We start from the raw sequence: 26,672 nt of genomic DNA on the forward strand, positions 1-26,672 counted from the left end.
AAGGAGAGAAGCCATTTTCTGTAGGACTGCCCTGAAACAGTAGGGGAAAAAACATTAATGGGAAGGTCTGGCTGTGAGTCTCCCTCTTGCTCATGGAGACATCACCCTGGAGGTATGGAGAACCATGTACATGGGAACCAGAGGGTCAGCTGCATCACCACCAGACTTTAGGGTTTGAAGCAAAATGTTATAACGCAGTGACAGCCATGCCGCAAACTGAGGCATCCGGTGTGTGGGAAATGGCCCAGGAGTGGATGAGCAGAAATGGGCTGAACCCGGGCCATCCCATGCTATCACACTCTGAGGATCCTGGGTCAGGATCCCCTGTGCCTACCCTGCAATGGACAGGACCAGGGGTTACCAGCAAGGATGCCGACATAGCTGAACCCTATCCAAGGGGTTCAGGACACACTTGAAGTGAAAGAGGGGTCATAGGCCCTGACCACTAGACATGCTGACTGAAAAAATGACCCCGCTATAGAATTTGTGAAAATAAGTGGATGTTGTGAAGCACTCCTACTAAATTGAAAATCACCGTAGAATAGCTCTTGCGGAAACGAATAGTTCTGATAGTAACAGAGCAGGGTTGGAATAGCGTGCAGAAAATCAGGCCATTGAACACTGAATCAGGATAAAACATAATACTGAATATCATTAAGTGAGCAACATCTACTCTGTGCACTGAAGAAGGCTAGGGTCCAGTGGAACAATAGTATATGATCATGTAATTAAAGACTGTATCATAATTCATACACTTATGGAGGCCCAATTAAGGCCTGGTTGCAACCTTAATTCTGGCCTTTTCTAACTCTTTGAGTGCTTGACTTTGCAATCCTAATGTTCTTTTAAGGTAGTTCTTAGTATGATACTGTAAAATATGAGTAGTACACCATGGACTTGATTTTTATGACTTAGATTTGACTTTTTGACTTAGATTTGACTTTTTCCCCCAATATAATAATCTCATTGTATCAATTTTTGCTGTCTAATGGCACTAGTTTTTTTCCCGCAAGCTCTCCTTTCTTCAAGCTTTCCTCTTCTTCCCTCCGTACCTCTCACCCTTTGCTTCTCTTGTAGCATTGATACACTTCCTGTTGTCGTGGAAAAGACCACCACCCGGTTGATTTTGAATCAGACAGCCTGAGGCACCTTTATTGTTATAACAAGATTACAAGTATGCATACAGGGAGAGACGGCGTAACCTCATGCAAGAGATAAGCCGCTCTGTCCCTTATAAATATGTGTTAGTTTTAGTAATGTATTTCCTTATAAAAAGGCAAAGGCCAAAACTGTTGTAAAACTTTGGCACACCTGTGAGTAGCAACAGTAAATGTGAACCTAATTTTACAGGGCACCCAATGTGACTACCAACAGTGCCCTGCTGGCTTTTGTCCACACGAAAAGCAGGCACCGGGTTTGGGTGGGGAGCTTATTCCAGGCAGGGGCTTCCCCTCTGCCGTCCCCAGTACCGGGTTTTGTTTGGATAACCTTTTACTAGTGTCCTGCATAGTTTGAATTTGCAGGGCCATAAGCTTAGACTCTGTCTTTTTTTTTTTTTAACTGCCTATGAAAGTGTTGTGCCGCAGCCAAGATACCTTCTAAGTCTTTTCCTTCCCAATTAACAAGGGTAACCTTTAGTTGCTTGCTAACCTTAGGCAGAAGGCCCTGCACAAAAGCAGCCACCACGGCTTGTTTGGCAGTATCCTTTGCATCGTTTATCCCCGAATACCGTTTAAACACTTGCTTTAGACGTTTTATATAATCTGCTGGGTTTTCTCCCTCAGCTTGTTTACAAGCATTTATTTTTGTCCAATCAGTTTTCTTGGGGCAGATTGAAAGGACTTCCCTGACTAAATTTTCCCTGTGCTGTGGTAGTCTGAGAGAGTCAAGACCTGCCTCGGTGTTTGGCCAGTCGGCCTTTTGGAAAAGGCAATTAAGCGTTTCCTTGGGCAGCACCGCCCTCAGGAGCTGATCCCCATATCAGCCCAGTTAGGGTTATAACTCTGAATAACCATGCTTAACTGTTCTTGAAATTTAACTGGGTCCTCCCTAATTTTGGGGAATTTATCAACTAAATTATATGAGTCCCCCGGTGACCAGGGGGCGTGCACAGTTACTAATCCCTGGGCCCCGGTAATTCCCGCAAGGGAAATAACCCGGGATCTGGTGAGCCAAATTTTGTACTTAAGTGCTGTGCTTGCCTCGTAAGAGTCTGAAGGCGGGTATGGTGGGCAGGAGGCGACTCATTTTGCTCCTCCTTGGGTGTTGATGTTATAGTGCCCTTTATAAGGGATAATCTGCAGGATAATTGCTGCAGCTCTGACTCTTCCTTTCCTGGGCTTCTATTTATATTGCTTTCCGATCCGGTAACCTCACATATTAGTTTGTCTATTTCTAAGGATAGGTCAGCGATTTCTCTTATTTGCTCGGGTGTTAAATCTGAGATTTTGGACGACTCAGAGGCCAAAGATGAGTCCAGGGAGGTTTCTAATGAGGGGGTACGGGATTGTTCCTCTTGGGACTGGGACGTAGAAGTTCCTGCTTGTCGCCCCAGAGAGGTGTCTCGGGATCTCGGTGTGTTACTTCCTGGGGAGTTATACGGGGGAGGAGTAGGCCATTGTCTACATTCTACAAATAAGTCAATTAAGTCATCGGGTGGGGCCGAAGACACAGGTTTTGGGGCTGGAGCCGCTGGGCACGGCCTCGAGGGGCAAAGGGGAACCGGGCCAGCTTCAGGTCGATTTAACAATTTTTTTTGAGCGTGGCCCAATTTTTTCCTGTGTCTCCTTTAATTGAATTTTAGCCTTACCTGGGTGTCCTTAAGACCCCTTTCTTGTGATTCTTGGCATCGCTTTCCCATCTCATTATGCCATTTAAAATACGCCTCAAATTGATCTTGCTGTACGGCATTGGCAAGAAGCGCACCCCGCAGATGCACAATCCTGTCAAGGTCGAAACTTCCTTTCAAGGGAAATTGAAATTTTGGATTATCTCTAGTACACCAATTCCATTTTCATTTTTTTTTTTTTTTTTTTTTAAGTGTACATACATGTAAGCAGCAGGCGTGCCTTTGGATTCCCCATCCCCCATACTTGCTTCAGCCCGCTTTCACACAAGCCACACACACAAGGAACGCAATAGGATTGCCACAGTTCTAACACCTATGGTCTCGTTCCTGCCCTTGGCAGGGGAAAAGGGGTAGGTTTCTGTGGGCCGGAACCACAGCTGGAGACCTACAAGGGGGAGAGGTAAAGGAGGACGGACCTATAAGAAAATCCGTAGTCCCCACACGCCTTCTGCCTCGCCCAGAGCACCAGCTTACAAGCCAACAGTACCTCTGGAGCTAAGGAGTCGGCGGTGCGGTTTCCCAGGGCTTCTCTTCTCTCCGAGAAGGGAAGGGAACTTGTGGCTCCAGGGGGCAAAGAAAGGGACCCTACGGTCCTTTACAAGACAGTACTCGAAGAGCGGTCACAGGGCCATAGGTCATGGAAGGGGAAGGGAAAAAGGACAGGGAAACATGCACGCTCCTCAGCTGGTTAGCCACTTACCAAGGCCTGTCAGCTGGGGAAGCTTCACAATCTCTCCAAGCTCAGCTGTCGGGCTTGCTTTCGAGACACTCTCGGTCACTAGCTTTCGCTTCGCAGGGGGCTTGGGGCGTCTTCCCACAGCTGTCACTCACACTGGCTGCTCGGCCCTCACACACTCATACAGGCACGTTCTTGACACAGCTGTCAAGGCAGAAAATCTTACCCGGATCCCCACCAATCCTAGTAGGAAGGGTACCCCCGATCAACTCCCAGGGCGTATGTAGCCCAAGAGTGGATCAGGTCTCTCCGGACCGAAAGGAGCGCAGTCCGTGGGTTGCCGGTGACCTTGTAGGATACCGTAAGACTTTAGGAACCTTGGAAACCTTCAGAAACCTCAAAGAAACCTTAAAGGAACCTCAAAAAAGGGCGTCAGGCCTGTCTGAAGATTAAAAGTTCGATTCCAGCTTGTGATTTACCCTAGCCAAAGCCTACGGCCAGTCTCTTTTCAGACCTCAATAGAGATTTCAAAAGGTCTCTTACCTCTTAGGTGCGCCCAGGGTGTGGAAGGAAACTGTCCGCGGTCCTTCGATCCAGGGGGGGTCTCCCATGGAATCCGAGTCACGGCACCAAATTGTCATGGAAAAGACCACCACCCAGTTGATTTTGAATCAGACAGCCTGAGGCACCTTTATTGTTATAACAAGATTACAAGTATGCACACAGGGAGAAATGGCATAACCTCATGCAAGAGATAAGCCGCTCTGTCCCTTACAAATTTTACCAAGCTTATAAAGGTTAAAACCGCAAAACGTCATAGAGATTACATAAGTTATTTGCCATTTTTGGTAATGCAATTTTGCAAATCAGCAGGTCATTTACTGTAAGTCCAGTTTGGGATATTTCCAGTTATTGTTTCTTTTGCAATTATATTGACTGTCTTATGACCCCTTGATTGCAAAAACATATGGCAAAAGTCATTAAAATATTGCATATCAGCAAGCTAGTTGAGCATATTTCATGTGTTCTGGCAGTGATTGAGCTGGTTATTTTGATAACCCCTCCTTGGAGTTCCCCTAAGCAAGCATTAACTATCATATTATATATTGCATAAGGCTAAGCTGGCACTCAAGGGGACCCCTTGTTTCCCTCCTAGTTCCTCTTTTGTCAGTGTTTCATACCCCATTTCATATTCAGGTTCTCCACACCCAGTGCCTGATATGTTGCTAAACAAGTCTATTTGAGAACTAAAACCATGGCTTTTATGTAACAATTATTTGGCTTTTATTAAGTTTAACTAAAGTCTAGGGCCTGGATATCTGGACCTATAAACTAATAAAGCTAAAGCATTACTTATTACAATATTATGTTAGGATTACAGATGCCTGTATCAATGTCAGGGCTCTGCAGCAGGGTACCGTTCGTTTGTTATTTCAATCAGGACCCTGGTGCAGCATCCGTGACAGTGACAGCAAACTCTCAAAGGCAGTGGTGGCTAGACAAGGGTCTATATGGATGGTTGCAAAGCTTCGTCTAACAGGACGGGGCGGGGGGGGGATATGGTCCCTTACACTGTCTACAGCTGGCAAGATAGTATACACAGTGCAAAGGAAAAAAGAATATGAAGTTTAAAACAATATACATTTTAAAACATACACACTGTAGATAATGGGGGACTGTAGCTACAATGGCTTGGCTCTAAGCCTTTTGTAACTTTTGTGGAATGGTCACTGAAGAGTAATGAGCCTAAAAAATCAGCCTTCATACCACACCAGAGCATGTCTTAAATAACATGCTTAAGAAAACTAACTATTCTCATCACAAGAGAAAAAATATTTTTAGCAAATTTGAAAAAGTGTATTGTATACAGACAACTTAAAAAGGGCATAAATAAACAGAGATTGAAGGTAAAATCAATTTACACAAGCATCCAAGGAAAGAAACTTAACACACACAAATTGAATTATATGTTTATTCTGTATGTATCTGCAAGTAATTGTTGGGAACACACAGCTAGATTGCTCTGGTAAATGGTAAATTTTGAAATGTAAAGTAGACAGAATGTTTGGATGTAAATTTTCAGGCACTAATCACCATAAAACAACAGAAAATTTAACTAGATGATCTGGAAAGCCCCAAACTTTCCACTATACTAGGGCTGTTTCTGAACTTGCTAACTTGTGAAGATTATTTGTACAAAAATTTTAAATGTGTAGAAGCCAATAATCTCTTCAGCTAGAAATTTAACTGTGGATCATGCAAATCTGTTTGGAATTAAATTAGCTGTTATCGGAGAAGGTGGCCATATGTGATGGGCTTGTGTTTTGCTATCAGGCTACCCATCAAATCATTATAGGTCTAAGATCACACTTCTAAAACTGCATGGTCAATGTATTGACTAATATCTGGGCTTATTTACTCAGGTGGTAAAGCACCTGACTGGTTGTTGCATAGCCAGGATGATGAGTCGAGCTGCAGATTTCATTCAGAGTTAAACTCTTACAGCATAGTTCTTCAGTCTTAAAGGTGCTCCTAGAGTCTCAATTTGTCTTTTGATGACACAATATACCATAAAGTATGAAGAAATAAATGTTGATTATGTGTGAAGCAATTGCCGGGTAAAACTAACGTGTCGAACTTGGTGCGGCAATAAATTTTGATTCATTGAAACATTATAATGTTTAGTCCAACTGTTTAGTTTGTGCTGAGATGAATTTCATATCCTCCTTGCATGCTAAGAGGAATACTTTCTTTGTCAAGGAAATTGCAATTGTATTGATTAGAATATTGTTAATGCACTTATGGTGCATCTCATATAATTTAGTGTTGTACAGAACATCTCTTATTATGTGAGTGGAGCCTCTGACTAGCTGCACAGAACCTACATAACTATTAGAACTCCTAAGAGATGTTATAAAAAAGATTGAATAAAACTGTGTATTTTTTTCTTTTATTTATTTTTGCAACCTCATTCACAGGTTAACAGCCTTGTTTTGTTTTGTGTTTTTCTTTCTTTTGGTAGACTTACAATCTGGAACCTGTATTCGGTTCCAAGGATCGCAGAACCTGTGTGGCTTACCATGATGTCCAGCACTTTGGAAAAGAACCAGCTATGCCAGCACTTTCTTAAGGAATTTACACTTCTGATAGAACAGATCAACAAAAACCAGTATGCTTTCTTCTGTATCATCCCGTTACCCCTGCAGTAACTTGTGTTCTAATGCATACAGACATAATAGGAAGCACACAGACATGAGCATATGTGGAATACCTTTTTTCCCCGTGGGATCTTATTTTTGTTATATTCTTTCTCTTTAGGTTCTTAGCTGCTTTATTGACTGCGGTGCTGACCTATCACCTGGCGTGGGTCCCAACTGTAATGCCAGTTGACCATCTTCCCATAAAGGCCTTCTCTGAGAAAGGCACATCACAATCTGTAAACCTGCTGGCAAAATCACATCCTTATAACCCTCTCTGGGCACAGCTCGGTCAGTAGAAAACCTTTTTTATACCTTTTCTGGTATAAAACAGTTTCTAAACTTTAACCTATTTAATTGAAATGTAGCACTTCCCTACAAATACATTGTATATACACAGCTATTTTTAAAAATACCTCTGAGATGGGAGCTATGCAGAGGCAGACAAGAATTAAACTTGTACATCATCTGTAAGCATGTTGGGGATGGAGTTGGGGGATGTCAGGGAGCTGGTTCCAGCTCTCTGATTCTCTGGCCAGTCCTTGTCTGACAGAAACTAAAGCTACTGCCAGGCAGCATTAAAGTCTGCCACTGGTTTGTGGTCCCTGATGGACCCTATGCCAGTGGAGTATCATTATAGTAGAGCGCTGGTGCACCCTCTTCGCTGGGAAAGGGAGACTGGGCGTGAGAGAGGCGCAGTGCCTGGCAGCAGTGTAGATGGGCAAGCAGAGGGTTCCTCTATGCCAGGGAAATTCTATTTGGGCATTGGCAATGGAATTACAGCCCTTTTGCTCCATCTTACTACACAAAGGGGTAGTAAACTGGCTAGAAAATCTGGCCCTAAGTCCTCAGATGTGGTGACTCTCTTCTACCTACATAGCTTACTAAGTATCTTGATACATGAAATCACGTGGCTGTGGATAAGGGTTGGTCCTAAGACCAATGTTCAATATCTTCATTAATGATCTGGAGGATGGCATGGACTGCACCCTTAGCAAGTTTGCAGATGACACTAAACTGGGAGGAGTGGTAGATATGCTAGAGGGTAGGATAGAATACAATGGGACCTAGACAAATTAGAGGATTGGGCCAAAAGAAATCTGATGAGGTTCAACAAGGACAAGTGCAGAGTCCTGCACTTAGGACGGAAGAATCCCATGCACTGCTGCAAACTAGGGACCGAATGGCTAGGCAGTAGTTCTGCAGAAAAGGAATCTAGGGGTTATGGGATGAAGTAAGCTGATATGAATCAACCAGTAGCCCCTTGTTTGCCAAGAAGGCCAATGCATTTTGGAACGTAAAATAGGGGCATTGGCCAGCAGAACAAGGACGTGATAATTCTCTCATTCGACATGTGGGGCCTCATCTGGAGTACTGTGTCCAAGTTTTATAGGCCTCAAACACGACAAGAAGATGTGGAAATTGATAAGAGTCAGTGGAGGGCAAACAAAAATATTAGGGGGCTTGGAGCACATGACTTATGAGGAGAGGTCTGAGGGAACTGGGATTGTTTAGTCTGCAGAAGAGAACATGAGGGGGAATTTGATAGCTGCTTCATCTGAAATTCCAAAGAGGATGCTCTAGACTGTTCTCAGTGGTCCAGATGACAGAACAAGGAGTAATGGTCTCAAGTTGCAGTGGGGGAAGATGTAGGTTGGATATTAGGAAAAAACTTTTTCACTAGGAAGGTGGTGAAGCACTGGAAAGGGTTACCTAGGGAGTGGTGGAATCTCCTCCTTAGAGGATTTTTAAGGTAGGCCTGACACAGCCCTGGCTTGGATGATTTAGTTGGGGATGTGTCCTGCTTTGAGGCGGGGGTTGGACTAGATGACTCTCCTGAGGTCCCTTCCAACCCTAATAGCTATGGATTAAGAAGCCACCGTGAATGAGAGCTGGAAAAATATTTATAACTAGCAGTTTTATTCATTTCTGAACATTTTCTCTTACAGAGCCAACCATACGTGGACATTAATGTTTGCAGAGTAGTAATCACATGCAATAAAATTTTACTCTCAAAAATTCACTACTTGGGCAATCCCCACCCTGCACCAACCGCTCCATTTTGCCCTCCTATATATGGTCTGTCCAATGTAAAACAATCCAGAAAATTTAGTGAAATTTAGTGAAGCAACTTGAATAACAATAGTTCCGTGTAAGTATCATGTTCTGCTGTTTATCATCTAGCTTATTCTATTTGGTTCTTGTCATAGAATCATAGAAGATTAGGGTTGGAAGAGACTCCAGGAGGTCATCTAGTCCACCCCCCTGCTCAAAGCAAGACCAACACCAACTAAATCATCCCAGCCAGGGCTTTGTCAAGCTGGGCCTTAAAAACCTCTAAGGAAGGAGATTCCACCACCTACCTAGGTAACCCATTCCAGTGCTTCACCACCCTTCTAGTGAAGTAGTGTTTCCGAATATCCAACCTAGACCTCCCCCACTGCAACTTGAGACCATTGCTCCTTGTTCTATCATCTGCCACCACTGAGAACAGCTGAGCTCTTATCAGTAGCCTCTCTGGCACTGAAGTTTCCTAACTCCACAATATATATATTTGTGGTGGAGAGTTGTATTGCTTGCTTTTAAAAAGGAGAGATTTTGAAAAGTTACTGAGTTATTGAGTAGTTGAGGAGAGGAATGAGAGACTGGGTGTTTTGAGGTTCAAGAAAGTGGGGGCTGGCTTAGGGAAACAAGAAGCCAGGGCTGAGGTATATAAAAACCAGTTGGAGGGAGCTGTATGATGCCTGTTTGGGCAGTAGATCTTGTCCTGTCTCCGGTAGAACTGCCAGTAGTTCTACAAGAAAAAAGGGAAATAAATTGTTACCCATACTCAGAGCTGGTAACGGTGTACATTATGGAGTAGGCTCAGAAAGAAGCTAATACTAGTTTTAAAGACCCAGACAAATTCTAAATGGTTGAACTCAAATCATCTCAGTTCTTTCTTATTCTCACATAAAAAAGTGAGTTTGGATGTTTATTGTAATGTACATCAATAAGAAGGAAAATGTTGCCCTCTGGTGTTCCCTCCTAAAGAGACAGGGTTTGTAGTACAAAAGTGCTTTCTAAAAACAAATCTTTTGGAAGGTTAGTGTGTAATATTTGTAAATAGCTTTACAAATGGAAAGCTTTGCATAAATTCATGTTTTATTATTAAATTATACTAAAATGCCATGATTTCAGTCAATTGCAGCAGTCCATAAGTGATAAAACTATATTGTTAATGATGAAGGAACTGCTCAGTCTCTGCAAACCTTAAGTTTTTATTTCAAAATTTTATATTGAGTTGTCATAATATTAGTGTTGCTCCAAAACTCTCTTTTTTATAAGTAAGTTTATATACATATAATATTAACTTAGGCCTGAATCCTGAAAGCAAGCATTTGCTTTAATACACCTAACTGTTAATCATAGAAATGTAAAGGAAGGGAGGTCGAGATGTCATCTTTTAGTCCATCACACCATGCTGAGGCAGGAGCAAGTATAGTTAGATATACCTGACAGGTGTTTGTCTAACTTTGTACTTATAAACCTCCAATGATGAGCATTACACAGCCTCCCTTGGTAACCTATTACAGTATTCAACTACCATGATAATTAGAAAGATTTTCCTAGTATCTAACCTAAATCTCCCTTGCTGCATCATCTTTACAGCAGTCCTTAACGTATCTGAAGGCTATCAGGTCCCTCCCCCCTTCTCAAAACTAAGGTTTACAGTTTTTTTAACTTTTTTCCTCATAGGTCAGGGTTTCTAAAGCTTTTATCAGTTTTTTTTTTTTGTTTTTGTTTTTTGTTTTTTTGGCTTTTCTCTGTACTTCTCCAGTTTGTCCACATCATTCCTAAAGGGTGGCTTCCAGAACTGGACACAATACCCCAGTTGAGACCTCAACAGTGCCAAGTAGAGCAGGACTATTACCTCTCATGTCCTACAGATGATACTTCTGTTAATACACCCCAGAATTATATTAGTCTTTTTAACAACTGATATTGACTCATATTCAACTTGTGATGCACTAGAACAAATCCTTTTCAGCAGTACTGCTGTCTAGCCAGTTATTCCCATTTTATTGTGCATTTGGTTTTTCTTTCATAAGTGAAGTACTTTGCACTTGTCTTTTATTGAATTTCATCTTATTGATTTCAGACCAGTTTTCCAGTTTGACAAGGTCTTTTTGAATTCTGATGCTGCCCTCCAAGGTGCTTGCAACCTTTCCCAGCTTGGTGTCATCTGCAAATTTTATAACCATATAGTCGACCCCATTATCCAAGTCATTAGTGAAAATATTGAAAAGTACCCGATCCATGACAGGCCTCTGGGTGATCCCACTTGATACATCCTCCCAGTTTGATAGTGAACCATTGATAACTACTTTTTGAGTACTGTCTTTCAAACAGTTGTCTATCCACTTTATGGTCATTTCAATTTGACCACGCTTCCCTAGTTTGCTTATGAGAGTGGCATTTGGGACTGCATCAAAAGTCTCTTACTAAAATCAAGCTATATCACGTCTACTGTCCCCCAACCTCCCCCTCCCCCTCCCCAATCAAGTAGGCCAGTAACTCTGTTAAAGAAGGAAATTAGATTGTTCTGGCATTGCTTGTTCTTGACAAATGCTTGCTGGCTATTATGTATTCACCTAATGATCCTTTAGGTACTTAAACGGATTGTTTAATAATTTGTTCCAATATCTTTCCAGGTATGAAGTTAGGCTAACTGATCTATAACTCTCCTGGTCCTCTTTGTTCCCCTTTTTTAAAGATAGGTACTATGTTTGCCCTTTTGCAGCCCTCTGGGATCTCACCCATCCTCCATGAGTTCCTGGAGATAATTGCTAATGGTTCAGAGATTGCATCAGTTAGGTTCTTAAGTACCCTAGGGTGCATTTTGTCAGGCCCTGCCAACTTCGATACATCTACATGATCTAACAATCTTATTCCCTGTGGGACTACTTGCATACGTAAAGTTAATCCTGTGAGTATGTTCTTAATATCAAGGCTTTGATTTGGCTTTTATTCCTAGAAACTCTGTTAAAAATGTCAATTGGGCTTCCTGTTTGTTTGCTTCTGATTTCTGTAGCAACTGTGCTCATCATATAAATAAAAGGACTTTCTTTCCTTGTCTCCATTTCCTAATGAAAATAACATCTTGTAAGCTTTGTTTTGTGAAACAAAACTTTCAGTAGTGTTGTGGTGACCGAGACTGAATGCTAGCAGTCTCACACTCATGATCAACTCTATGAAAACAAGCCTAGGTTTAAATAAAAGGAAATATTGGGTTTAAAAAAAGAAAAGACAAATGTTTTCAAACCTCCATTAATTTGCTGTGAGGCAAAGCATGTTAAAATGGTATAAGGAATTGCCCAAATTATGTAAGTGTGTTCTTACAAAGAATGCTTTTAATGTGTTTTCTACTTCTGAAACTTGTAGTGTAACCACATACACATTTGTGAAGTACCTGTTTCCCTATATGTTTGCATAGGTGATCTGTATGGTGCCATAGGCTCTCCCGTTAGACTGACACGGACTGTGATTGTTGGAAAACATAAGGAATTAGTTCAACGTATTCTCTACGTTCTAACATACTTCCTACGGTGCTCTGAGCTACAAGAAAATCAGCTGGCCTGGAATGGGAATGTTGGAGAGGAAGAGCAACTGCTAAATGGAAGGACGATCACAACTACACTGGAAAAGGGAGAGGTTGAAGAATCTGATTATGTGATTGTCACTGTTAAGAATGAACCCGCTCTTGTGCCGCCAATCCTACCTCAGAAGAATGGTGGAAATCAAACCAATAGCACTATGGGGCATGTCAGTAACTCAGAGAGCTCTCTTGCTCTGCCAATGTCCTCAAAAGAAAAGAATGAAGAAGTAACAGGAAAGGCTGATCAGAGCTCCAGGGCATCCTGTATTGCATCAAAAGACCTCACAGTTAGCAGTTCTGAGTCTAAGGGAATGGTGGATGACTGTAGGAAAGGGAAGGTTGTTGATACAGGAACTGTGTCCTACCATTTTGAAGAACAAATAGAATCAGAGGATTTAACGGATGTCTTAAAGAATAGCAACCAGGCCACTAGTGAAGTAGCAGAAAAGCCATCTGACAGGCCATCTGCTGTACCGTGTCCTGAGAGGTTTGTTGACAGGAGTCCTCCTTTAGAAAGGGTCACCTTCCAGATTGGAAGTTCTACATCGCCAGAGTCAGATTTAGAAACTCGCAAGAGTGACATGGATGAAAATTTTAGGGCATTCAAAAAAAATCTACAGGTAGCAAGCTGTACGTCAAGTCCACCAAATGTGCCTGCAGAAACTTCCCAGAGCCAACAAGAAACTTCCAAAGCCTCCCTTAACCCATTACACATTAGGCGTAATATCTGTTATGCACAAATTCCGTCATGTGAAGCAAGTGCGAGTATATTTGATGAATATTTTGCTGAAGGTAATAAAATTGAAATGAATATAGCAAATACTTCTACTCTGCGTGGTTTGTCAGATGAACCGCTTAAGCCATCTGATAAAATAGAAACTGTAAAAACAGAAATCTTACAGGAAGCTAGAACCCTGTGCTCCAAGAATGGGGAAGGCCATTCACCTGACTCTGTTAAAACAAGTTCTGACGTACAGGACTCTGGCCAAGTAGTCACTGACGATGTCCCCTATGGGGATGCTGGAAGGAAAATCCCCTTCCGAATCGAAGGGGATATTCCTAGGAATGAGAGTTCAGATAGTGCACTTGGAGACAGCGATGATGATGGTGCTTCGTGTGTCTCTGATCTACACCCTCGAGGCCATGTCAGCAATAGGCATGAAGAATTTACAGAAGTAGAACTTCCTTTACCAAGGTAAAGAATATATATGAGTGGATCTTGTGCCAAATGGGGTCAAACGCTGTTGTTACCCAAAAGCTGTTCAGCGGTCTGTGAAACGCATGGGGTCGCAACTCAGTTTCTTGCTGATGTCTGTACTGTAAAAATTGCTGTTGCAACTGGGTCCTTTGTTGGCAGTCTCAGCAAAAGGCTGAGATTTGAGTAGGATGATACACTGACTGCTTGTCAAAATAATTGTTTTTTTGACAGGGCTTTTTTTCTCAGATATTTCTGGTCCTTCAGCAGGGCTAAGACGCATGCTGGTGGGGTAGGGAGTGTGCATAGTTACTGCCTATGCTTTGAATTGAAAACTTCACTGTCTATCCAGCATGAACATTTAAATTCATTTACTTAAAAACAAAAACAAACAAAATAAACCTCTAAGACTGGCCTCGAGTACTTTACATTAAACTTACTTTTAATATTTGCTAGAAGTTGCTATTAAATATCCATTATAACATCTCCATCCCCACCCCTTTTTCACCATTTAAGTTCTGAACAGTGCAGGAGAGCCCTTGTGACCAGGCAGAGCTCTACAGACTTCATTCAGCCAGTTATCTGGGCTTTATTATTGTTTAGGGTCTTGAAAACTGTTCCCTTAAGGCTGAAATATTCCATGTTCGTGCTCTGGCAGAAGGTGAACATCTGTGAAAGTTTGAGCAAAACACTTTTCTCATCCTTTTGACTTTAGGGAGAGCAGAAAAATTCTAGTCACACTTTTTGGTAAACAGATGAAGTCTAAAATTTAATGCAGGCATAATTCTGATGCCTTTACTTTGCTTGAGACTGCATATGCATTTAGTTAAGTGTTCACTGAACCAGGCAATGAACTCTCAAGCTCAGCAAACCAACTAGCTGCAAAACAGGGAGCTTATATATTCCACAAGGCTTAACAGTTTCAGACTTGTCTTCTTTTCTTAAAATCTAGAAAACTAAAATGTTCTGAACTGTTTAAAATTGGTCAGGGAATGTTAAGGTTCCTGCACCAATATTAACTCTGCTTCATTGTTTCTTTTTTCCTTGTGTGGCTTCATTTAGTGCTGCTTAATTTTAAATGCCAGAGGGCTTGCTATGTAAATTTAAACAGGCTACAGAGCCAGGCACAGAGTAAACCTGAGAGCTAGTTAATGTCAGGTCTCTCAACAGCATCTAAATATAGCCTGTCAGATAAGAATTGCATCAGTTTCATGTATTTGAAGATCTTGTGACAAGTCTATAATGCTGACAATTTCACTATACTTATTGTGCCTTTAGGAGGAGTGGGGAGAGAGATCTGAAAGGTGGCTATGCTCTTGGCTTTTGAATGGGCTTCGTATTCTTCTGTTTCAGATCCAGCATAATCAGCAGTCCAAGTGTGAAAAACTTTGGAAGGTCACTTCTCGGTGGTTACTGTCCCACATACATGCCTGATCTGGTGCTGCATGGAATAAGTAATGATGAAAAACTCAAGCAGTGGTTACCAGCAGATCTGCTTCATGCAGTGCATGTAGGTTTCCCTACATTTTTTCCAGAGCCACTGACCTCTAATAGTAGGAATGATATGATCTTACTGAGAACATATTCTGGATGGGGAAAAAATACAGAATAGCTACTGTTCAGTAAAACCAGTTGCTAGTGACCAATATAGAGACTTCACACTTCTTGACTCTTAGAACATGTGACAGTACACACACACCCCTTTCATATGTGCTCACATGTACTGTATAAATCTTATACTGCAAACATAAATGGGGGGGGATATCTAATTCTCTACCTACAACTTGAAAAGTTTAACAGGATTATTCTTTACAATAGGAAAAATATAATATTGAAGTGCTTCCCTTTTCAGTAACCTTAACAGGCTGACTGCATTGCAGTGTACACAACTAAGATGGTCTGCAGGTGCCTGGAAGCTTGTTAATGCAGTTACCACCTACTATAGTACATGTTACTATGGAGATGAGAAATCTTGTAGGGACAGAGATTTTGCCAGTCATTAGCACAGATGACTGAGTGCAGATTAGTTGGCCATAAGTACAAGCTTCATTGTGTGTTAGACCATGTCTAAAATGACTGGTTTTTACTCTATTTGTAGGTTCAAAACAAGTAATTTATTATAACTCATCTATCAATAAATTAACATTTATAGATGCACAGTAAATGCCGACTAAAGATTAACAAGCCCTAGTTGCAGACATTAAGTGCTTTTAGCTATCTGTAGCAGTGCAGGAAGGAAACAGTAAAACGAACCGTGCTTCTCTAATGGAGTGTTTTAAATTGAGCAATGAAATTGCAATTTTTTCCACACTTACAGAACAGAAATTTGTCTTTGAAACACACAGGCCACAGCTTTAGCCCCCAATCTAACCCTTTGTGCCTCCCCTGTAAGAGAAAGCAGCAGTAAAGCTGGTCTAATAGGGGAGCTGGGGATTCCTTTTGTATAAAGAAATTCGCGATTAGTATATAGTTGTCTCTTTCACACCCATCTGTTTTTAAAATAAAATCTACGCGTCTGACTTGCGTATTTTTACTTTGGCCCCAAATCAAGTTAGTCTTGTTAGTTATTTCACCATAACAAAATCCAATCCAAATTCTCCACAGTTCTCACGTTATTTTTATAAAACCTTTTGTTTTTAGACAAAAACAAATGTTTGGTCTCACTTCTTTGAAACACTCTTCCCACTTTATCATTCCACCCCCCCACGCAAAACTTAAGTGCTAATAAAGCCTTTTAGCCTCAGTTGTGAACCCCAGTTGAAAATGTTTTGAATACCTAGTGTTCTTGTTTTGTACCTATTATAGCATCCAGTACTAGATGAGCCCATAGCAGAAGCTGTCTGCATTATTGCCGATACGGATAAATGGACTGTACAGGTGGCTACAAGCCAGAGAAGGATGATAGACAGTATGAAGCTAGGCAAAGATGTCTTAGTCTCCAGTCAAGTGTCCAATTTGCTGCAGTCCATTTTACAGCTTTACAAACTCCACTTCCCAGCTGACTTCGTAAGTATTTCTTTACGAACAACTGTGGCTAATAAGAATTGTTCAGTCGTGTGCTAAATTTCGTATGCTAGGGCCTTCAGGTATTACCTGGCTGATTTCAATTACAGTGAAACAATTTAGTAAATATTCTAAACATGCACAGTGCAGCCCACCTACAGAGATATTACACATATAAAACCGTATTAAAAGAACATTAAGATTGCAAAGTCAAGGACTGAAAAGTTAGTAAATGCCAGAATTAAGGTTGCCTGTTCAGCCTTAATTCAGACCCCTTGTGTGTATGCATTATACTACAGTCTTGAATTACATGATCATATACTATTTACCCACAGAACCCCTGTCATTGATAAGCATAATGCTGCTAAATTTGTGTCTTAGCAGACTGCCTCCCTTGTCAGTTTTCCTTCTGAGCCACCCATCCGTTGTTCAGATCAACAAACTGTGTTTTGTATGGTACTACACAAAACAGAGAACAGTTTTGAGCGATAGGCAACACAGGCCAATGGTGTGCTCATTGTGGCACTTCAAGATATATGACCATATTAAAGCCCACCCATTGGAGTATGTCCATGGTTAGTGGAAAGAACAAACTAAAATCGGCATGGATGCTGCTTAAATGCACCTTTTAAAAAAAAAAAAGAGCGAGAGAGAGAAAAAATGTATATCCCAGTTTGAGTCACTATCTCTGATATTGAAAGCTGACTTTTGAATAATTTTTCTTTCATTCAATGGTACAAGTCATAAGAAAAATTTTGAAAAATTCCACTTCATTTCTCATGCCTCTGTAGGCATGATGAGCCTGAACTCTTCAGGCATCAAGAATGAGTGGGATTTGTCTGGTGTACCCATACATGAAATTAAAAATTTCTAAGTATCTTCTGATTTTTAGCTGGCATTCAGTGAATGGAAGTGTTCTGTTTGTAAAGGTTACCATATAGGAGTGTGTGACACTGCTGATCTCCTTTAGAATGGAGTGTAACGGAGAGGTAAACACTTCTCTTTACCTACCATCCATATTCTTTACTTTCATAAAATTCTTAATCCCATATAACATTTAATGATATAAGTACTGGGAAAGTAAACTGTGGCAATGCAAGTTTCAGAAGATGACAAGAGTTTATGGAATTATGCCCAGAAGATTCAGGGGGCCTGGGAAAAAGCAATTTTGGGGGTTCCTTCCATTAAAAAAAAGTTGCAATACTATAGAATACTATATTCTCGTGGGGGCCCCTGTGGTGCCTGGGGCAAATTGCCCGACTTGCCCCCCCCCCCCGGGGCAACGCTCAGTGTACACCTACTTACATAGATGTCTATCCCTAACCCAGCCTATTAAGGATGCATAATGCAGTGGCTCTCAACCTTTCCAGACTACTGTACCCCTTTCAGGAGTCTGATTAGTCTTGAGTACCTCCAGGTTATTCCTCACTTAAAAACTACTTGCTTACAAAACCAGATGTAAAAATACAAGTGTCACCGCACACTATCATGGAAAAATTGCTTACACTCTCATTTTTACTATATAATTTATAAAATAAATCAATTGGAATATATATATTGTACTTACATTTCAGTATATAGAGCAGTATAAACAAAACCTCTGCGTATCCCGAAGGGTACTCATACCCCTGGTTGAGAACCACTGCATTAATGGATTCTCTTTGCATTTGAGGGTGCATGGAGAATGTGTTATCCTAGCTCATACCATGTTCTGATTGTCACCTGTGATGTGGGTATTTAGTGAAAATGTTAAGTCAAGTGGTTGTCAGTTCACCTTAGCTAGCACTGTGTCATGAGATGGTATCTATTTTTCCTACAACCCAAAGCATTAAACAGTCAATCCAGTGTCTGTTCTCAAGTTATGTAAGAACCATTATGAACTGAAAGAATGATTGTTCAAATATTTATTTATGCTGCTAAAGAACATCAAAATAATGTTATCTTACCTACCAAGCACAGCTCTCTTCTGGCTTAGACTTTAATTAGCAAAATTTGTTGTACATTAGCATAAAATACAAAAAAAAATTCAAATGTCTAGGACAGTGTTAAGAATTCCATATGCTTGAACAAATGCAGAGTTTTTTACTCCTTAAACTTGAGAAATATACTTAATGTGACCTAAAGTTACACGCTCCTGATGCGTGTCTAATTGCTGCCTCCTCCTGTCAGATGTACTCTGTAATAAGACTTACTGCGTACGCTGCTTGCGTTCATCTCTAAGAGCATGCAGAGCTGAATTAGTTTGATTTTGGTGGACTGGTCTTTGCTGCAGAGAGATGATGTATCAAATTTAATACATATCCTGTATCCCATACCAAAATAGGCAATAAAGTGTCTTACCAGTTCATATTCTAGCACTAAAAATATGGGGTGTAACTTTGGCCCCCTGGTAGTTTTGCCTCTGACTTCAATGGCATTTCACCTATTCTCTTGCATGATAATTGCTCTCACACTTAAATTCTCTCTCAAATCTATAAAAAGCATATGAACTTCTAGCATATTAAGTTAATGGACAATGTGATCTTTAAAAGTCTAATTATTGAAATACCAATTAACTTCAACTTTTACCATTTGACAACTAGTATTTAGTTATTAAACACCATTGAACCAATATTAAAACCCTTTAGCGCTAGTACTGCAAAACATCTACAAGGGGTTCATAAATGAGATTTTAAAATAAATTAATGAACAAAAGAACCTGTCACTCCAGCCCATATCACTGTCTTTACACACTTTATTGCAAATACACCGCTACCCTGATATAACGCAACCCAATCGGATATAATGCGATAAAGCAGCGCTCTGGGGGGTTGGGTCTGTGCACTCCTGTGGATCAAAGCAAGTTCGATATAACACGGTTTCACCTATAATGCGGTAAGATTTTTTTGGCTCCCAAGGACAGCATTATATTGAGGTAGAAGTGTATAAAATAAAATTGAAAGTGCTGCTTTTTATAATTCTTAGTTTCTTCAAGAATGGCAATTCTGCAGATCTATAAAGTTCCGATTTTAGATTCTGCTATTTAAGCTGTATCTTTCAGAAAAAACAGTAGTGACTTGAAATAAAGATGGCCAAATCAAAGTCTTCAGGTTTCAGTTTTAATCAGATGCCTTGAATGTCTTTGGGTCTGATCCAGCTTTTATTTAAGTTAGTGAAAAGACTGCCATTGACTACAGTGGGAGTTGGATATGGCTGGTTGACTGCAACAAAGGTGCTAGCCAGGAAAGATAGCCTGACCCAAATCTCTGAAAAATGATCCATTTTGCTATGATTGTGTTTGCCACTTGCAAAGAGCACTATGCCTATTTTTTTGGGTTTAAGTTACGCTAAACTTACATCATGCCTCCTGGTATAGTAGCTAAATTATGAGTTTACACATTTACAGTGATTTCACATGAAAGCTAAATCGATTCTCGAAATTTCTGGTGTATTTTTTACAGTGCATAATGCATCTTGAGGATAGGCTACAGGAGATGTACCTCAAAAGCAAAATGCTCTCAGAATACCTGCGAGGACATACAAGAGTTCATGTAAAAGAGCTAGGAATTGTATTGGGGTGAGTAAGACTTAGAGCTGCTATAAACTGCTGGTAAGATTGACCAAACTCCCTTGAAGTTCAAATGCTACCCCGCTGTTCAGTGAGTAGGCTTGCTTCTCACTACCCACTAGGTTTGTATATGAGAGACATACTAAATGAAGTGTGAAAATGTGTGCCACTGAGCTATCTGGAAGTCAAATTGAACAGTTCAAAATTTAGCATCAAGAACAATAACTGGTCCTTATTGTCTTGAAGAAAAATTAACGTTTTATTTCATGAGCAGTTTGTCAGGCAAACAGGCAAAGTCCCATTCTGTTATCAGTCAATTTGATCTTTTTTTCCCCCTTTTGTATCAAAGTTTCAGGGTGGGCAGAAGCAGTGCCTCCAAATGTTGGGGTGTTTTTTATTTTATTTTATTTTTTAGTTGAGGAGTATTCATTGTTCTGGATACAAAAGGCAGGTGTTGGAACACGAACGAATTTTCCTTTTCCAGCAACTATGCATAATAGTGTGTGTTACTCACTTTACATGCAGCTTTACACGTGCACCTGTCTACATCCTGAAGACCACACACACACACACAGAGCTGTTCTCAGTGTGCCTGTCAGACTGGCTTGTGTTCTCTGCTCCCCTTTGCCACTGATTTTGTTTTCTACAATAATTTAAAAGCCCATCTTCAGAAATAAGACAGAAATCAGTTCTGATACTAATTAGCTTTAACTGTTAAAAATACATGCTAGCCTTCTTGATACATGAGTTTAATAAGCAGATATCCTAAGAAGTTGGAGACCACTGCCAGTCTGAGTCTTTGGACTCTTACTGCTGTTAATCATGTGTGACAAAAAAGGATGACAGGTATTTGGGTTTGTTTGTTTTTTTTAAGCAGTTAGGTACAGTAACTCAGAGTCACTAAGGTGCATGACTTGGTTTTCTTTGTGAAGTTTTTCTCAGTTATTCACTTTTCAGCCTTCCTGTACATTCACTGTATTCCTCTTGTCCAACAGCTAAATGAAAAGACTGTGTCCATTTTTTCTTCTTTTTTCTCCCTCTGTCAACCCTACATTTATTATTTTTCATTATTTGTAGCACCTAAGAGCCTAATCATAGACAAGGACACCATTGTGCTGCGTGCTGTACAAACACAGAACAAAAGAGCTTGCAATTTCTCTGATTACTTCTTAGTGTTTTAATAATAATAATAGTAATATCTAGCTCTTGCATAGTACTCTTCATTTGTAGATCTCAAAGCACTTTACAAAGGCGGTCATATCATTATCCTCATTTTACAGATGGGGAAACTGAAGCACAGAGGTTATGGGAATTGCCCACGGTCACCCACCATGCCAGTGTCAGAGCTGGGAATAGAAATCTGGTCTCCTGAGTCCCAGTCCAGTTTTCTAGCCACTAAGTCACACTGCCTCCCTTTTACTCTTTGCTTTCCCTGTTCTTTAACTTTCCCTCCCCCAGCTGTCTGAGGCATTCCATTCTGTTTCTCATCAAATCTCATATCCTGGTCTGAACGCCATAGCTGAAGTGACTTGAAATTGACAGGGCTGTGCTTTTTCTACCCCTGCTTTGATTGCACAGTGGGTATGTGTTCTTGTCAAGCAACTTCAGCTGTAATGCTGCTCCGATCAGGATCTGTTGTCAAAAACATCTACTGAGACTTTGATGCAAGATGCCTTGGGAATGTTAAATTGTTTATTATTATGGCAATAGTCTCAATTTGTGGAATTTTGAGTTTTTTAGAGCCTGGGTGAATAAATTAACTTTTACCTGGAGTGCTAAAGCACCACTGCTGCTCTAAGAACATGAGCCTGTCTCAGGAAGTGCAAAGCTGTTGTGGTGCTGAAACACTGAGCCTGTCTGATTTTGATTATATATAACACTTGGAAAAAACTGACTATTTTCTTCAAACTGGTGTTAGTGTTAGTGTAGTACTAATGGAATAGAACCTGATTATTTCACACTAATGGCTTGGAAGAAGCTGTGAACTGAAGTTTGTGAAGAATTTAAAAGCAAGCAAAGATAATGCATGACATAATATAACACTGATTTCTTATTTTGTAAAAATCTACAAATGAAAAAATACTACTGTACATTTTATTGGTATGCTATGAATGGTCAAATAGTAATGAACCCTTAATGAGAAGAGACCTCACTTCAGCCTGTTAAATCACCAGTGATATAGGGAGTGACCGCCAATTATTTCTGGTGTGGATTAGGGAGGTGGGAGAGGGAGGGGGAAACTTTTTTTTATTATTTTCCGGTAAAACGTTGATATATATTTTAAAGCCTTCTTCCTTTTCTTAAACTTCTAGGATTGAATCCAATGACTTGCCTTTGTTGGCTGCTGTTGCAAGCACTCACTCCCCGTATGTTGCTCAAATACTCTTATAAATTAAAATCTCAGGATAGTCATTCCCTAAACAAACTACAGAATCTTGAAGGAAGAACAGACGTGCCAAGTACCGGTAAAGGGAAGCAGGTGTATGGCAGTGCATTCCAACACCTTTTGATTCTACTTTCAGCTGGACACTTTATCTAAAGACTTCAGTTTACATAAGACAAAAGGCATTTGGGTTGGTTTTTTTTACACTCACCTCTGAGTTAACGAATCATGAAGGTGAATGCATCCTTGCGGTCTTTTTAAATGGCAAAAGTAAACACTACAGCAAACACTGAACTGTCAGCAGAAAACACTGCTAAAAAACCCCATGATGTGGCAGTAAAAAGAACAGGTGGAATAGGATGTTCTTCTAATACTGCACTTGTGATCGCATGGTGTTTTGTGTGCTTCTTTGGTTGCGAAGCTGGAGTTGTAAACTATGTTCATAACATTCCTATGCAGAGGTGTTTGGATGGACATGAAGTTCTGCAGAACACAGACATCCTTTTGTATTGTAGTAGTGGCCAGCTCAAAACAAGAAACTTTGATTCAGCAGCTGAGTTATGTGGCATGTGTGAGGTTTATTGTTTCTTTAAGGATAAAAGGAAGCTGCAGCTGCTTCTAGTTTTACTGATGAGAAAATAGAATGAGCTCAGATTATAATTAGTGCCACCCCAACATTAGAATGAAGACAGCTTTTCGAGAGAGGAGGATTTTTTAGAAAGTCTTATAGAATTTCTACTACAAGTTTACATTCTTGCATTTACATCATTAATAGATTTTTTTGCGTTTCTGTATGCCCTGTAAAACTGGGAATTGGTCCTAAGTCTTAATGGAATCCACTATTGCCATCTGAACTATTTCCATTTGACAAGCTAACGTACAATATGTTATCAAATGTGTTAGACTTTGTGTGGTGTGTGTGTGTGTGTGTGTGTGTGTGCGCGCGCATACACCAATTGGCATAAACTCAAAAGTTTCTTTAAAAAAAAAATATACTAGTAAAATGCATTGCCACTATTTGGAGATGACTCTTTATTCACATTGAAAGTAGAGGCTGTTTTAAGTGAAACAAAGAGGACAATGACAAGCCTGGACATCATGATTTATTAATATGAACATTCATGAACATCCATTATGATTCTATGGAACTTTTGCACTATCATCTCAGTGCCTTCTAATCTATTAAGGACTAACTGCTTTGAGGAAGAAACTTGCCCATTAGGTCAAATAGTTCATAGCACCAGTCTCTTTATTGTTCCATATAATAGTGTACAATTATCTGAAATTCTCTGCTCACAGGCACAAACTTTACTATTTACATACAAAGTATGCACAGCAAAGTACAAAGTTACTTTTTTCATTGAACACTATTGAGCCGCATATGAAACTATTTAGACCAAGAAAGGGCAAAAGGAAATGAAACCATTATTTTCAAAGAAAGAAAGCTAGAGGCAAGGAGCTCTAAGCAGAGTGTTAGACTATCAAACATTCTGTGGAAACACAGACATGAGTAGTATAGGGTACTTTTGGCATTTGATACCTAGCTGTCTAAATACTTGTTTAGAAACATGAACTCTTCCTACTAGAATAATTCCTGCCTGCTAGGATTCATTAATTGGCTCACTGAACCATCCTTGCTGGTGATTCCAGAATTCCCAGCATTGTAGAAATTCCTAGCATTTAAGCACAGAGTTTCATTTTATACTGCCCTAATAATTGGCTTTCTAAAGAGAATCTTCAATAGTTAAAGTGAGAAAAGGTGAGTATTATGGGGGTTTTCATTTTGTTCTAAATGTGACAGAAAATTGCCCTTAATCTTGTTAGTGTGTGTGTGTGTGTGTGTGTGTGTGTCTCTCTCTCTCTCTCTCTCTCTCTCTCTCAGAGGAACATGTAGATTACCAAGGAGAAATTTCTGTGCAGAAGGGTTGTGTGTCCAAGTTGAAGGACTCTTAATTTCCAGGTATGATTTCTAAACAGATAAGATTATTTAACATCTGGGATCTCCAGTCTAACATTCCAGGAGTCTCCCTTTTGCATAATACTTTCAGAGTATGTCTACACAGCAATGAAACACCCATGGATGGGCTGTGTCAGCCAACTCAGGCTGCAGGTCTATAAAATTGCACTGTAGACTTTCAGGCTTGGACTGGAGCATGGATTGTGGGACATTAACTCCTCATGGGGTCCCAGAGCCTGTGCTTCATCCCAAGCCCAAATGTCTACACTGCAGTTGTAAAGCCGCACAGCCCAAGCCCCATGAGCATGAATCAGCTGACCTAGGCCAGTTGTGGTTGTTTAATTGCACTGTAGTCCTTTTGCATTTAGTCCTTTTCTCCAATATGCTCTTCAGAGTGACTACAGTCTTCCTGAAGTTTGGGTTATCTCTTATTGCTGATACATGAAGAAATCTGCTTGCCCTGATTTGGTTCCCCTGAGCTGCTTTGACCTCCACTCCATGGTTTGCTTGAAACCAAATGACATAGCAAGTGCACCTGTTGTCAAACTTCCCCTCTCTGCTTAGTGTGTAGGTGTGTGTAATGACTTCCCTTGTAAGTATGCAAGAATTCTGTATTTTATGCATTCTCATTACTTCATGCCCTGCAGTTTTTTTCATAGTAATTTAGTTTGTCTAGTTCCTGTTTATGTTCAACAAAAAATGGCTTGTCTTGTTTCCGTCTGAACTGACTTGAGTCCCAGTTTTGCAGAGAGATGCCTGCAAGTGGACTTCTGTATCCACATGGAGCCCCACTGAAGGCAAGTCAACCTGCACACAGCGTGTTGCAGACTTAGAACCTTGATCAGAAATTCTTAATTTACTACTTACCCCCAAGAAATACTGCTGTTTGATAAAATTGTACATTAATTTAAGGAGATGTATGAACTGATGATTTAAATGCAATCGACTTTTCCTCAGCTCAGTATAAAATCTTTACAATATAGTTATTGCCTTTTATATAACACTTTGCTGCTCTTCACAAATTACATGAGACTGCCCTATTTTTAGTCTCAAAATTGATTTCTAAAATTAAGGTTTATATAATTCTTAATTTTAAAAAAATAGTGGCTTTAGTTTAAAGAAACTTAAATATTTCTCCCTCCCGCCAAATATACTACCTCAGTTGACAGGATACTACCTTTAGGGCTCTTCAACTTTGTAAAGCTTACCTGTTGAACATTTTTGTAGCATCTTGCTGGTTGGGCAAGTTAATGTGGCATGACAGAGCAGTAAGTATGTACAAATGTTGTGTTAGACATCTTTATAGTATGTTTCAGTTTTATTTTTTTAATAGAATGAAAAGTGATATGAATGTACAGGAAAAATGTTTAAAAGTTACAGTGAAATAAAAATGTAGCTTAAATCTTCAAGATTCCAAAGCATTTTTATTTTTATCAGTATTATAAATCTTTTGTAAACTTCTTAATACATATTTTTCATGGTTTTCAAGTGAGGCTGAGTAATCTTTCAAAACCCTACAGAAATGCAGTTTGTACATTCCAATATAAAGAATGTACACTCTTCAGATTAAATTACTTTTACAGACGTGGGGGAGAAATGCCAATACAGGTGAACACTAAACTGTAGGACTGCATATAATAGAAGTCTTTTAATCTAAAGCAGTTTCAATATGAGCTAAATATTTTAATCTAGTTTATAACTTCCCAAATTATTAATTAATCTAAACTATAGTTCTTCTGCCTCAAATGTATTAATATATACTTTTAATTCTGTGTGTCTTTCATAGCTATAATTTGGAGAACAAAATAAATAAGGTGTTTTTGCTTGTATATTTTCACTCTTGAAGTGAAAAGCCCTTTTTCAAAACACCAAACTGTTGTATGTAAAGTGACAGCTTGGTTGCTATCTAAAGCAAGGTTCCCTCTCCCCAACCTCCACTCTTGGCTTAAAAGGACTCAGATCAGAATTGAGTCTAAACTGCCAATTATACATTAGCTACTCCAGTTAAATGGATTAAAATGACATACATAACTGGTTATCCATACTAGAAGCAAATCTGATTGTGTTGCTATTGCATATTTTTATGAGAGGATTTCCTTCTTTTAGGATTGACTGAATGCGTCTCAGTATCAAACTGTGGAATTTTTTTTTTCTTACTGCTGTTTATGTACAGTATAATTTTGGTTTATTTCTTTGCAACATTTGGTGCAATAAATATTTTGAATTCA

At 39.9% G+C, this 26,672-nt stretch overlaps 2 protein-coding genes across 3 annotated transcripts in view; one reads left to right on the forward strand and one right to left on the reverse strand.

Annotated features, from left to right (window-relative positions):
- Positions 1-23,390, forward strand: part of FNIP2 (folliculin interacting protein 2) — an 81,789-nt gene extending 58,399 nt beyond the window's left edge. For both annotated transcript variants that reach the window (XM_032803450.2, XM_032803452.2), the window contains 7 exons: positions 6,547-6,693; positions 6,843-7,012; positions 12,198-13,554; positions 14,908-15,064; positions 16,360-16,560; positions 19,998-20,113; positions 22,417-23,390. In XM_032803450.2, the coding sequence (XP_032659341.1) occupies positions 6,547-6,693; positions 6,843-7,012; positions 12,198-13,554; positions 14,908-15,064; positions 16,360-16,560; positions 19,998-20,113; positions 22,417-22,495 (2,227 nt within the window). In that variant the 3' untranslated portion in view covers positions 22,496-23,390. The remainder of the gene's footprint in view (positions 1-6,546; positions 6,694-6,842; positions 7,013-12,197; positions 13,555-14,907; positions 15,065-16,359; positions 16,561-19,997; positions 20,114-22,416) is intronic.
- SPMIP2 (sperm microtubule inner protein 2) overlaps positions 8,793-26,672 on the reverse strand; it is a 70,855-nt gene continuing 52,975 nt past the window's right edge. The window contains 2 exon segments of the mRNA XM_032803461.2: positions 8,793-9,497; positions 9,499-9,515. Coding sequence (XP_032659352.1) covers positions 9,383-9,497; positions 9,499-9,515 — 132 coding nt within the window. The 3' untranslated portion in view covers positions 8,793-9,382.

Source organism: Chelonoidis abingdonii, chromosome 5, assembly GCF_003597395.2.
Source record: "Chelonoidis abingdonii isolate Lonesome George chromosome 5, CheloAbing_2.0, whole genome shotgun sequence".
In the NCBI taxonomy this organism is placed as follows: Eukaryota; Metazoa; Chordata; order Testudines; family Testudinidae; genus Chelonoidis; species Chelonoidis abingdonii.